This window comes from Aulonocara stuartgranti (assembly GCF_965226115.1).
Source record: "Aulonocara stuartgranti genome assembly, chromosome: 10".
Lineage (NCBI taxonomy): Eukaryota > Metazoa > Chordata > Actinopteri > Cichliformes > Cichlidae > Aulonocara > Aulonocara stuartgranti.
Window position 1 is genome coordinate 11,763,087 of NC_138946.1, and position 11,990 is coordinate 11,775,076.

At 39.5% G+C, this 11,990-nt stretch overlaps 1 protein-coding gene across 2 annotated transcripts; it reads left to right on the top strand.

The window, feature by feature from the left end:
- Nucleotides 1–7,373: 7,373 nt before the first annotated feature.
- Nucleotides 7,374–11,248, top strand: irf1b (interferon regulatory factor 1b). Of its 2 annotated transcripts, XM_082549549.1 has the most exons (10): nucleotides 7,374–7,538; nucleotides 8,156–8,248; nucleotides 8,729–8,828; nucleotides 8,927–9,094; nucleotides 9,233–9,273; nucleotides 9,494–9,620; nucleotides 9,724–9,825; nucleotides 9,962–9,990; nucleotides 10,178–10,301; nucleotides 10,515–11,247. In XM_082549549.1, exons 2-10 carry the CDS (start codon nucleotides 8,162–8,164, stop codon nucleotides 10,622–10,624), a joined length of 888 nt encoding a protein of 295 aa, XP_082405675.1. In that variant the 5' UTR covers nucleotides 7,374–7,538; nucleotides 8,156–8,161; the 3' UTR covers nucleotides 10,625–11,247. The 2 variants fall into 2 exon arrangements, with proteins under 2 accessions (XP_082405675.1, XP_082405676.1); XM_082549550.1 differs by lacking the exon at nucleotides 7,374–7,538 and having other exon boundaries at nucleotides 8,157–8,248; nucleotides 10,515–11,248.
- Nucleotides 11,249–11,990: the final 742 nt, after the last annotated feature.

The window sequence follows — 11,990 nt, forward strand, 5'->3', positions numbered from 1 at the left end:
AATCCATCCACAATAGGAGGTTAGTCATTAATATACTGCAACAACATGGGAATAGAGCAGCTGTGAGAGAATTTAATATTAATGAATCGATGGTACAGAAGTGGAGGAAGCAAGAAGAATGAGTTGAGTAAAATCAGACTTTTCTGACTGTTTTTTTTCACTTAATGCGCCTTATAATCTGGTGCGCCTTATGCATGAAAACAGACTCGTTCATCGACGGTGTGCCTTATGGTCCGAAAAATACAGTAAGTGTCACTATATTTAAGAACACAGCACATGAGACAAAAAGTCCTTAAATTTGAGAAGCTGATAAGTTAGAAAATGTTTGCACTTTTGCTTAAATAATGAAGGAAATGAGCCTACTTATTCATTTTTTGCTAATGGTGGCAATCAGCTAATGAGGTATTTGGTTGGTCCTTTTACTTTAAGAATGTTTCTTCTTCTTCTTTTATCCTCTTCACAGTAGCTTTAAAAACACTTTTGCCTACTTAAATTTTTAATATTTTAAAATGGAGTATCTATTTTTTGTGCACAACATAACCTAAAATTCTTTACAATTCAGTGGGAAGTAACAGCTTCAACTGGTAGGTTCTTTTCAGATAAATGTTAGCATAACAAAAACCATTATTCACTTCAGTTTTATCTATATAGCACCATTTGCCAAAAAAAGTTGCCTCAAGATGCTTTATAAAGAGGCAAAGACCCTAAAATATTACAGAGATAAATGGCCTGTATTTATATAGCGCTTTACTAGTCCCTAAGGACCCCAAAGCGCTTTACATATCCAGTCATCCACCCATTCACACACACACTGGTGATGGCAAGCTACACTGTAGCCACAGCCACCCTGGGGCGCACTGACAGAGGCGAGGCTGCCGAACACTGGCGCCACCGGGCCCTCTGACCACCACCAGTAGGCAACGGGTGAAGTGTCTTGCCCAAGGACACAACGACCGAGACTGTCCAAGCCGGGGCTCGAACTGGCAACCTTCCAATTACAAGGCGAACTCCCAACTCTTGAGCCACAATCGCCCCACAAGAGAACCCCAATATCCAGACGTTCCCCTATGAGCAATCACTTGGTGACAGTGGGAAGGAAAAGCTCCCTTTAAACAGGAGAAAACCTTCAGTTGAACCAGGCTTAGTAAATGGCAATCACCTGTCACAAACGGCTGGATTGAGGGGAATAAGAAGAGAGAGTATGAACTCAACTGTGGGAGCAAGAAGAGAAGAGAAGATTTAATTACATGCAGTGGTGGCATAAAAACACATGAGCAGTGAAAAGAGATGAGAGGAGAATTGCTCAGTGCATCACTGGAAGTTCCCCAGCAGTCTGAGCATTTAGCCACATAACTAATGGATAGTTCAGGGTCACCTGATTCAGCCCCAACCAGAAGCTTTAAAATAAAAGAGTTTTATTCATAAAAGCAGACAGGGTGGCTGCCTCCCAATTCTGGACTGAATTCTGGAGTTTACAGGGAGTCAATGGTAAAAAGCTAATATGGGAGACAGATGATCTCCCTTTCTGCCAGTACGCTCTGTGATTCATGCTTTGGATTAACTGAAGGCTTTCGAGGGATAATTCAGAAAAGAAATAATGAATGCATGAACTAACTTGTCAGCGCTACTCTAAGGCAGGACATTCTAATTTTGGCAATACCATTCAGAAAGAAATGAAGAAGAATGAAGGAAGTCCTACATATTTGTTTGCACATTGAACAACATATCGTGATCAAAATTGGCTCCAAGGTTCCTCACAGTGCTGCTGGAGGCCAAGGCCATGCCATCCAGAGAAAGCATCTGGCTAGAAAACACGTTTCTATGTTTTTTACGGCTAACCTGAGCTTTATCACAATCAAGAGAACAGAATTATCAGCATTGAATGCTGCACTGGGGTCTAGCGGTACAAGCACAGAGACAAGTACAATGTTAGACACCAAAATAATATTATTACTGTCAATAAAAACCTCTAAATCTTGAGTGAAACTCTTCTAATAAACCATTGCTCTGCAAGTGATTTTAGAAACTAAAGGAAGGTTGGAAACAATGGACAAGGAGGGGCAAGCGGTCTAGGCAGGGTGGCACATACCTCTTCTGTGACGTATATGTGAAAATCACCGAAATGTAAATGAAGCAGGGCTGATTTTAGGATCAGAGCTTTGGGGGTGCTGAGCACCCAGAGAGCTGCCCAGCCAGGCAACATAAACTTTACTCGTCACAATGAGACTTCTTCCCTGTTTCTGTCAGTCCCTGCATCCTTAAATGTCTCCAGTTGTCCTGAGTTCCCTCTGAGTGTCTCCTTAGTGCATTTAAACCTGTCCTCATTGTCTGTTGTCTTCATCTCCGTTATTAGTCATCATAATTTTACCATCTCTGTGCAAGTCTGTAAATTTCTTTATTAAATCATAAGATTCTTAAATTCATCAAGTCTCTCTGTGCCTGGGTCCTCGTCACAAAACATGACATCATTGTTTTGTACATTTTAACACAATTGAATCCCCACATTTGTGAAAGAAAAGCAAAACACTTTTTTAAAGTCTGTAACAAAACCATCAAATCAGATAAAGGTTATTTAAATGCTGCAAATGAAGAATGGATTGGATTAAAAAAATACATATCCTAACCTTAATTACTGGGGGAAAATGATGCTCATAGTAAATGAGAAGTAAACTGAGTGTATTTTTTGGACAGAGGTTCACTTTTAATGTGTATGTATAATACAGTACAGATATATAAAAATACACTCCAACTTTGCCTATGGTACAATGTATACAATGTATGAAAAGATCTTTACTGCAGATACTACTATGGCTCTGCAGATTTTTTTCTTTTATTTTAACCTATGTCGCCTCACCTTGAAGTTGGCAAATCTGTCTATCACTTTTGGTGGTCAACTCTCTGAAGCAGTTTAACAGTTTCTGTTGTGCCTGTCACTATTCCCTGTCTGTTTTCTTACCTGGTTCTTCCTGACCTTGTACTTTCTCCTCACATTCCCCTCTTTCCTCCTCTCTCCCTCTTTGGACTGACAATCACAATAGATGGTATTCAATTAGATGAAAAAATTACATTGATATGAAAAAAAAAAATTATTAAGATCACTAATAAAAAAAGTCCTTTCTCAGTGTACTTTCAACCAAAAGGCAAATAACCAAACCACATGTACATCTAATAAAAGATATAAATATTGAAACACTGATCCAACATTATCCTTTATTGACGGATCATTTGTTCTTACATTTGTACCTGAATGTGGCTCCTGGGCTTAATATCGGCACATGCACATATGACAAAATGACCAGCTTCTCTCATTCCATTTCAAACAGGACAGTGGCAACAACAGCAGGCTACGGACAATTATAAGTTTTAGATTTTAAATAGGCTGTATAAATTTCAATGGGAGCAACAGGGCGGTCAAATGTTGCTGATTTTACTACAGAGCAGGACGGATTGTAGGGTAGCAAATATCATCAGAAAACACATTTTCAGAGGCGAGCTGGAACAAACCACTTTTCTTTTTTTGGGGGGGGGGGGGGGGGGGGTGGTATCTATACTTTTGTTGTTAAAATGTTACGTCTCAACCAAGTACTGTATGCTTTTTACATTTTCAGTAGTGTGTCACACAAACAGCAAATATTGTCAGAAAAGTAAGAAATCTTTGGGGGTGCTTTGATTCATTTTGATTTTAGCCCATTACCAAAAATGGGCTAAAATCGCCCCTGAAATGAAGTAAACAAAATATCCACAAAAACACTTTAAAACTGTTTATTGTATCTCTTCAAAGAAAACAAAGGCTATAAGAGCCTTTTGGACAAACCAGCAATTAATTTTTATCAGTATTATTTACCAGTAAGAGTTTGGAGGGGGGGCTCTCTACAGCAGGGGGGTAGTTGCCCCCCCTTGGCCCCCTATAGATCCGCCCCTGGTTGGAAATCAGTCTGGAGTTGGCTATGATAGTTGAATTAAGTAAAGAATTTTAAAGCAATGGTTTATTTACAGCCACTTTAAAAACCTGTGGTACATAACCTATACAGAAGATTATCACATAGAATACACTGCAAAAAAAAAAAAAGAAGTCTAGTGGGGCTCCCCTGTCATGTTTCTGAAAATGATCAAGTTCAGATAAAAGCAGCTCAACATGAGAGTTGCCTCCCAACACAATTTCTAAAAATGTTTAGTTCATGTAACTGTTGGAGGCCCTGAAAGGCAAAACGTTTGACTATTTCACAAAAAGGGAAGGAGTAAAGTCTGAACAATGAATCCAGTGTGTCGCTAAAGACAGCTTTTCTTTCTTCCTGTCATATGACTCACGGCCCTCAAATTTTGAAACATTTTAGGATGACTTGATATCAAAAATAGGAATTCCTAGGAATTTACAGAATATACAACATTTGAAGCAGTAATATTGGGGACACCTTTGAAAGTACACTGTATTGGCAACAGAGCAAAGGCTCCGAGTACTGCTTGCATCACTTCTTATTCATTGATTTATTTTTATACTTAAACTATAATTTGAAATTCCAAATCAACTGTTGAATGCCTACAAAGTCTGATGTAACATGTTTCTTTCAAGCAGTACAGCGACTGGCCTGATGGGGGTGCTAAACTCTATAAAGCTCCACTGTGTGAAACAGATTCAGGAGGCCTGTTTGGGTGAAACTTGAGTAGTTGACCTGAGGGCTGAGTTTTAGGCTGATCTTGGAAAGCCAACATGCTTCCTCATGTCTGCTGGTATAGAAACTCATCCTCCCTTACCAAATAGTGGCAAGATATCTTTATATTATTTTTCTCCCCCACTTTAATTGCCTTCTATTATATACCTATAATACTTTAATTTGCAGGTGCTAAGTAAAGTATACAGGTGTTATCCCACTAAAAAGAACTGCGATCTGCATGTCCTTTGGAAGGTGACAATTGGGAGTAGTTGACATGAAGATTACTCATGTGAGAAAAGAAGCAGAAGAAAACAATCACCTGAGACAGAACAGTCTTCACAGTTAAGTCTTTTGACTGCAGTCAAAAGACAAGCAAACTGGATTTGCCGGTGAAACAAACACAATTATAAAAGCTGAAGAAAAACTTGCACCTTCAGTTTAACGTTTTGGCTAAAGTTGAAGGAAGGCTTTGAATCGCTCCAGTGTAGGTAAGCTGTCAAAAGGTGAGTCTAAGGCGAGATTGGTGACTAGAGCCTTAAATTACATTTTCTTGCTGCATGTAGGTGACCTTAATGTCCAGACTAGCTCGGGGTAAGCACAGAGTGCAATAGATTTTAGAGGAATTTGGTCAGTTGGGAGTGAAATCACATTGGATGCAGTTTGAAACAGACAGTCAAGTGTTTTAATCAGTCACTGGTGTTCGCTGAAAGCCTGTTTCAGAATTAAGGTGAGGTATAGGGGCTAGGTTGATGAACCAGGTAACTGTCATGTTGTAGTTATGTATTTTCAGGTATAATGGATTTTAAATAAGAACACACACACACACACACACACATATATATATGCGGGTTAGAAAAATTGGTTCACATCAATTGCATAATAACGCTGCACAATTTTAAAGATCCTTAAAAACTTAACATTTTTTTTTTTTTAAATTTGTTTTTAAAGCGATTCTCTTAACTAAACTATGATGATGCTGGTGCTGGTTTTGTTTCATGCCAGCTGCAGTGAATTCCTATAATTCACCTGTTTCTTTGCACACTGGCACACAGGCTGCCTGCCAAAAAAGAAAGAAGAAGAATCGGTGGGAAAAACGGGATGACTTTCCCTTTTCCAATCCAGATCTCTGTATTCGTTTGGGAAATCCCACAGACCCCCGCTACCGGTGAAAACTCCGCGGGAAAAACTCCCTGCAATTCCCTCGCGGGTACGCGCAGGCGAGCGTCACGTAAAGCATGCGCGAGCACGCGAACTCGCCACACCACACGGGAAGCCCCTAAATGGACAGATACATTATCTGAGACAAAGCTTCATGTGTGGGGTTTCCCAATTTTCCTCCAAGTGAACTCACCCCGTTACATAAAAAGACCTGCGAGTGCAGTTACGCTATCAGGTGCAGTTACGCTATTTTTAAGCACCGAAATTCAGGATACAGGTTACTAATGGTCATATTTCTATTCACTCTGCCAAATTTCCCTCCAAGTGAACTCACACGATTATAACTACAATGACCTTCAGCGTGTATTTGATGCAATCAAGCTAAGAGACTGAGTCGATATTTACGACACACGATATGAATGATTGCCATATTTCTATTCACCCCCGCAGTTTTGTGCCCGTTGTTTCATTACGTTGAATTTCGCGAATGCTTGATATTGCTGCGAGCGCGCGCCCATGCAGGATGTGTTGTGTAAAACGCTCCGCAGGTCCTGTATTTGCAGATAAACAGCTGCTGCTGCTTCCGCATCGTCCGATGCCGCTCTCTTTTCCCGCTGTCAAGGCAGTACAAGAGTTCAGTCTGCATGACCCATATCCATGCGCCCAGCAAGCCGGTATCACACTGCCCCCAGCGGCCATTGAAAATTGCTACACCATTTCTTGTAAATGCCTGAATTCTCAGGCAGGTCGCTGTTTATACTAAAGGGTTGGTCCCATGCACATGTTTGTCATGCCAGACTGTGGGGGAGACTTTTGGCTTGTGGAAGACGAATGCGTGCGCGCGTGCTTTGGAAATGAATGCACGCGCTCTCAGACTTTAATAGTGTTAACTTTGCACAACCTCCAAAGCAAAATTATTATAAGAATGCGTTATTATGATCACTATAATCGAAATACGGTGCATAACAGGTTGCGATAATATAACAAGTCGGCTGTTAGGGTTTAATGTCAAATCTTAATGTGAGTTAAATATAATTTGCCACTTGCAAATATTTGCACTATTTGCACAAAGCACTATCTGTAAGGTGAATAGCTTACAAAGGAGGGAGCGGGGAAAGAAACTCGAGTGACACATGAGTTGGGTCATTTAGTTTGATGATCTAGTCTACGTGCAGCAATCAACTGTATTCCACGCGTGTTGTTTTTTAACTTCCTTCTAGCTCTCAACAGCGTGATTTCTCGGAAATCCTTTGCTACTTGCTGAAGCAAAGGATCACAGCGCATGCTCCAAACACACTGTAAAAAAGGTCAGTCCTATTATAAGAGGACTTTCAGTCAATTCAATAATAAACCTTCAAATTGTATTTTTTTTTAGTTATAACAGGGTGGTAATGCGCAAATATGCAGATATGACATTAATAAAGTAGCTACTGTAAACAACTACAAGGTTATCGTCAAATAACCAATACATTTTCAAAGGCTTGATAAACACACCTCTCACTTTTTTTTTTTTACTGAGGACATTTTTTATAGCACCAAGCCTCCTGCCGGGGAATACCCGCCACTGGAGTGGCTGTGTATAAATTCTGCACACGAAGCTGTCGGTACTCACTTGTACTCAGAAAACGTTTACAAGTGGAACACTTAAAGACGAGAAGAAGCTTTTCTTAAACCAACGGGATTATTGTTGCATTTTTTTCCTCCTGGAATCACAAAGCAAATTAATCTGTAAGTATAGTGATATCAATTTAACATCCCTGCTCTATTTTTTAAAAGCTAAATGATGTTATTGGGATGATTTCTTTGAAAGAAATATGATCTATTATTACTTTAGGAGTCTGTCTTTCTCTCACGCTGTGTGTTTGAGAATGAACATTGAATTAAATAACATGCAAATAGATGCAAAGTTTTTAATGCACATTTCAAACTCGAATTTTTTAATTCTGTGACATTTTTGCCAAGCCCGTGTTGAGTTGCGCTCGTTTGCTCTAAGGAATTAAGAAACCTTTTTTAGGGGGGGAATATTCGCTTACCATTCTAGATTTTTAAACTTTTGCGCTACAGGATTAATAAAAATAACTGCATAACTGCATGAGTTATTTTTAGTTATTTTTTCTTCTTGTTCCTTCCAACCTTTCTAAACTAACGTTGACTCCTACACGTAAACACCTCCCTGAGCGCGCTGATTGCCCTGGCCATGAACTCTTCTGTCCCGCGCAGCAAAGAAGCAGTAGTAAATCTAAGCCGGGGCTGAGATGCGGGAGTTTATTTCCTTTTACCGCTGCGCTTCACACGCTGCATTACAGCATTTCTCTAAACTTTCTTCTGCTGCTGCATTTTTTTAGGCAAACATGCCAGTGTCAAGGATGAGAATGAGGCCATGGCTGGAGAAGATGATCGAATCCAATACAGTTTGGGGTCTGGCTTGGATTGACAAGGTGAGAAGCTTTCTTATCCTATTATAATACAGTGAACTGGTTCATGTAAATAGGAACTGCCTGCAAATAAGTAATGATAATTCAGAGTACAGGAATAGATATTTGGAAATCTATTTGTTGTAGGATTGATGCCTCTCCCCATGAGACAGGGAAGTGATTTCTGCAAAGCTGCACATGTTTTTATTGTTGCTGAGTTGTCCCCTTGCTGTGCATACAGTATTAGCGTGTTACAAACATTGACCTGGTTTGAAGCACTAGCTTGGGATGGGTCTTAGTGTTGCAGTGTTACTTTGAGGCGTGCTATAGTTAAAGCCACTTCACAGCTATGCCTGTGGCACTTCAAACAGGTGAAAATAGGCACGATGAGGTAGCTGAACGGAAGCTTGGTTTCTGCTTGGGAGATAACACATTACATTCTCTCAGTAAGCGCAATTACCCACGATCCAACTTAATATATATAAAAATTTTTATATTTCCCAGGAGAAAACAATGTTTTCCATCCCCTGGAAGCATGCAGCTCGACATGGCTGGGAGGTGGACAAAGATGCATGTCTGTTCAAAGAGTGGGCCAAACACACAGGTGAGAAAGCCTGAATAAGCCTGCCACCTGTTCAGAACAACTCTTCTTTACAGGATGAGGAAGTGTACTAAACTAGCATGTGCCAATGCATTTTACAGGGAAATATTCAGAGGGCCAAGTTTGTGACCCCAAGACATGGAAAGCCAACTTCCGCTGTGCAATGAACTCACTGCCTGACATTGAGGAGGTGAAAGACAAAAGCATTAACAAAGGCCACCAAGCTATGCGCGTCTTCAGGATGCTGCCTGCTAGTCAAAAATCTAAAGGTGAGAAAACTGACAGGAAATGAACGTTTGTTCTTTTTGGCGAATTAACATTGCGCTCAGTATCTTCAATTCATGTGCTCTACAGTCTCAGTGGTAAAGAAAGTAAGTGACCAAAATGTTTTTCTTTCCTCTGCACAGATAAACGGACTAAATCAAGGGAATCGAAGGGAAGGAAGAAGGTAAATGCTATCACTGTTACTATAGCTCTAGTGACACTTGTTTTTAAATAGCATACTCAAAATATTCCTCATTTACACTGATCTAGATACTGAATGTATAGCTTTGTAAAATAATGCTACTTCGTAGCTGTGCAGGAAACAGACATACACATATGGATTTGAATGTCTCGATTTTCATTTCAAACATCTCACTTAATTTCTCTTTGATTTGTTCTTGCAGAATTCAGTGGTTAAGATGGAAGAGAGGGAAGACAGCTACAGTGACACTCAGTCTCCCATCCCTGCACTGGTGCCAGAAAGCACACAAGAAAACAGAGTTGACAGCACAGTGCAGACAGAACAGCCAGGTGAGCAAGTTTGAAAAATCTGTACCGAAAATGTTCAGATAAACAGTGTGTTTGAATCTAAAAGTCAAAGTGTACTCAATACGTTTGTTTGCCATTTTTGCAGATTACTTCTTTCCAACTGAGGTTCCTGATTGGTCTTCAACAGTTGAGATTGGCCCTGACTCCTTCATCAACAGATTTCAGGTTTCACCTGATCACAGCTCCGGTAAGACAACAACACATAGCTCATACTTGCTAGTAAATGACTTTGGCTTAGCTTGGAATAATTCAACTTAAATAGAAACTTAAATACTCATGTTCCTTTCTGTTTTTCTCCCCTTCTCATCGCTGTGATCGTGCAGACTACGACTGTCCAGAAGATATTATTGAGGTAAGCATACCCTACAGGTCTTACCCTAGTTAGAAAGCAACATTTCATTGACAGGAATACCCATGTTTGTCTTATTCTGCTTGGTTTGGCTCATGCAATAATACCCAAAACACTAATAAGCATGTTTTGTGTTGAAAAACTAGTTGGGCCAAATATAGCCATACTCAATCCAGTGTTACTCTTTCAGATTTGCAGAAAACTGGAGAAAGAAACTTCACACTGGATGACAACAAGCAGTTTAGACGACAAGGGGTTCCTGTGCAATGAACCATGCACCAGTCCAGGGAGCCAGTGGAGTGAGTCTTCATCAGGTAAATGTTGCTAGTTGGAAGCTGTCATGTAGCTGCTGCTTAAACACCACAGTCCATGCCAGCAATTTAAGAATTTAATTGTAGAATTTAGTCAACATCAATGAATATGGTTAGATTTTGTTGTATATTACATTAGCAATCAAAATAATGCTATCAGTTTTAAGTCACATGACTTGGTTTAACTGACCTTGGATTTCGCTCTTTGTTTTGCAGTCGACGATGTAGACGACACACGGCCACAGTACACAACTCTTGCAGACATCCCAAATTCCACAGATGAATTCTGGAACAGCTTTTGCCAACAGATCCCACTTTTGCTTTAAAAAAGTAAAGGACATGACAGGACAATTCTTTTACACTGGACTTTTAAGAAGCTCCTGAAATCTTCTCCCATCAGAGCTCACCTCTCAGCTAAATCATTCCTTCGCTAGGACACCATCCCACCATCCGGACTTCTACTGTGTGTTTGATGTTTGGAAGCAGTTTGCAGAGCCACCCTCAGCGCTCTCATCCCATATGTGAAGTTGTGAACAGAAGTTATAAAGCGCACTGCTGTGTAAAAGGAATTCACATGCTCAACATTGTTTATAGTTTTGGCTGGTTCAAGGCACCATGCTGCTCGTTTTTTTCTCTGTTAAGCTCAGGCATGGTAATTCCATTATCTTAAACAACCTCTGACAATTACAAGATAGTTGTCATTAACCTCATCTTGCAGATATGCTCGCACTCAGTGCTTGTGAAAGTTAGTTAATGTACAGTGTAAAAAAAAATCACATATTTTTTTTCTTTGTTTTTCCGTTATATGTACCAGTGAATTATATGCATCTTTACATCTTGTCGACAAACAGCCCAACAACAGGTGAAAGCTTTTCTATATTGTAAATAGTAATGTGTGTGCGTGTTTTTTTAATAAAATAAACAAAATATGAAACATATAAAAGAATTTTTGTTTTTTCATTCCTATAGCAAGTGGTTTTAAATGGTCTCCTGTTATGAAACTGATCATTTGTAGGTCATGTTTGTGTAAAAAAACATCTATTTGTAACATCTCTTTGAGCAAGTTAATAAACTTAAATTAGAACTAGCAACAATAAACTCTAAAATATTTTGAAGAATTCTAATCACGCTGGTCTAAATGATCACAGCATGCAGTTAATGATGTATTTCTGCAATTTAAATCATTGAGCCTCAAGAGCAGAAAAAAAAGTTGTGGTATGTGGTACTGTGAATAGTTGCATCAGTTTTTTTTCTTCCTCATCTCGGGTTCCCCCGATAATCCCCAGACAGTTTGAGGAAATAGTGTCATTGCAAAATATACCCACATGCACGCTATACATACTCTAAACTGGCTCGTTGACAAGGAGCTGTTACTGCAGGAGACCCCACAAATGGGATTCTTTACTTTTATCTCGTGTATGTTTTCAGGTTAGTCCAGACTGTTGAAGTAGACTCGTCAAACATCCTTAGAGATGAAAACGAGATAATAGCCATGCTTTTCTTTGGGACCTGAAAAGCCTTGCTTTACAGTAAATCATGTGACTTCATTTGAGGCAGGTGAAGGGTTTTCAATGAGAAAGCTCATTTGTTTAAACATAAAAACTATGGAATAAGCTTTGAAGTGTTTACGTTTTAAATTAAAAATTACTTTCAAATGTACACTTAATGTGTTCAAACTTTTTTTGTAGTCAC

Excerpts from the sequence above, each read along its gene's own strand:
- irf1b (XM_082549549.1), top strand. The coding sequence starts at position 8,162 with ATGCCAGTGTCAAGGATGAGAATGAGGCCATGGCTGGAGAAGATGATC. Across the intron at positions 8,249-8,728 it reads GTCTGGCTTGGATTGACAAG|GAGAAAACAATGTTTTCCAT; the intron begins GTGAGAAGCTTT and ends TATATTTCCCAG. Across the intron at positions 9,826-9,961 it reads TTCACCTGATCACAGCTCCG|ACTACGACTGTCCAGAAGAT; the intron begins GTAAGACAACAA and ends GTGATCGTGCAG.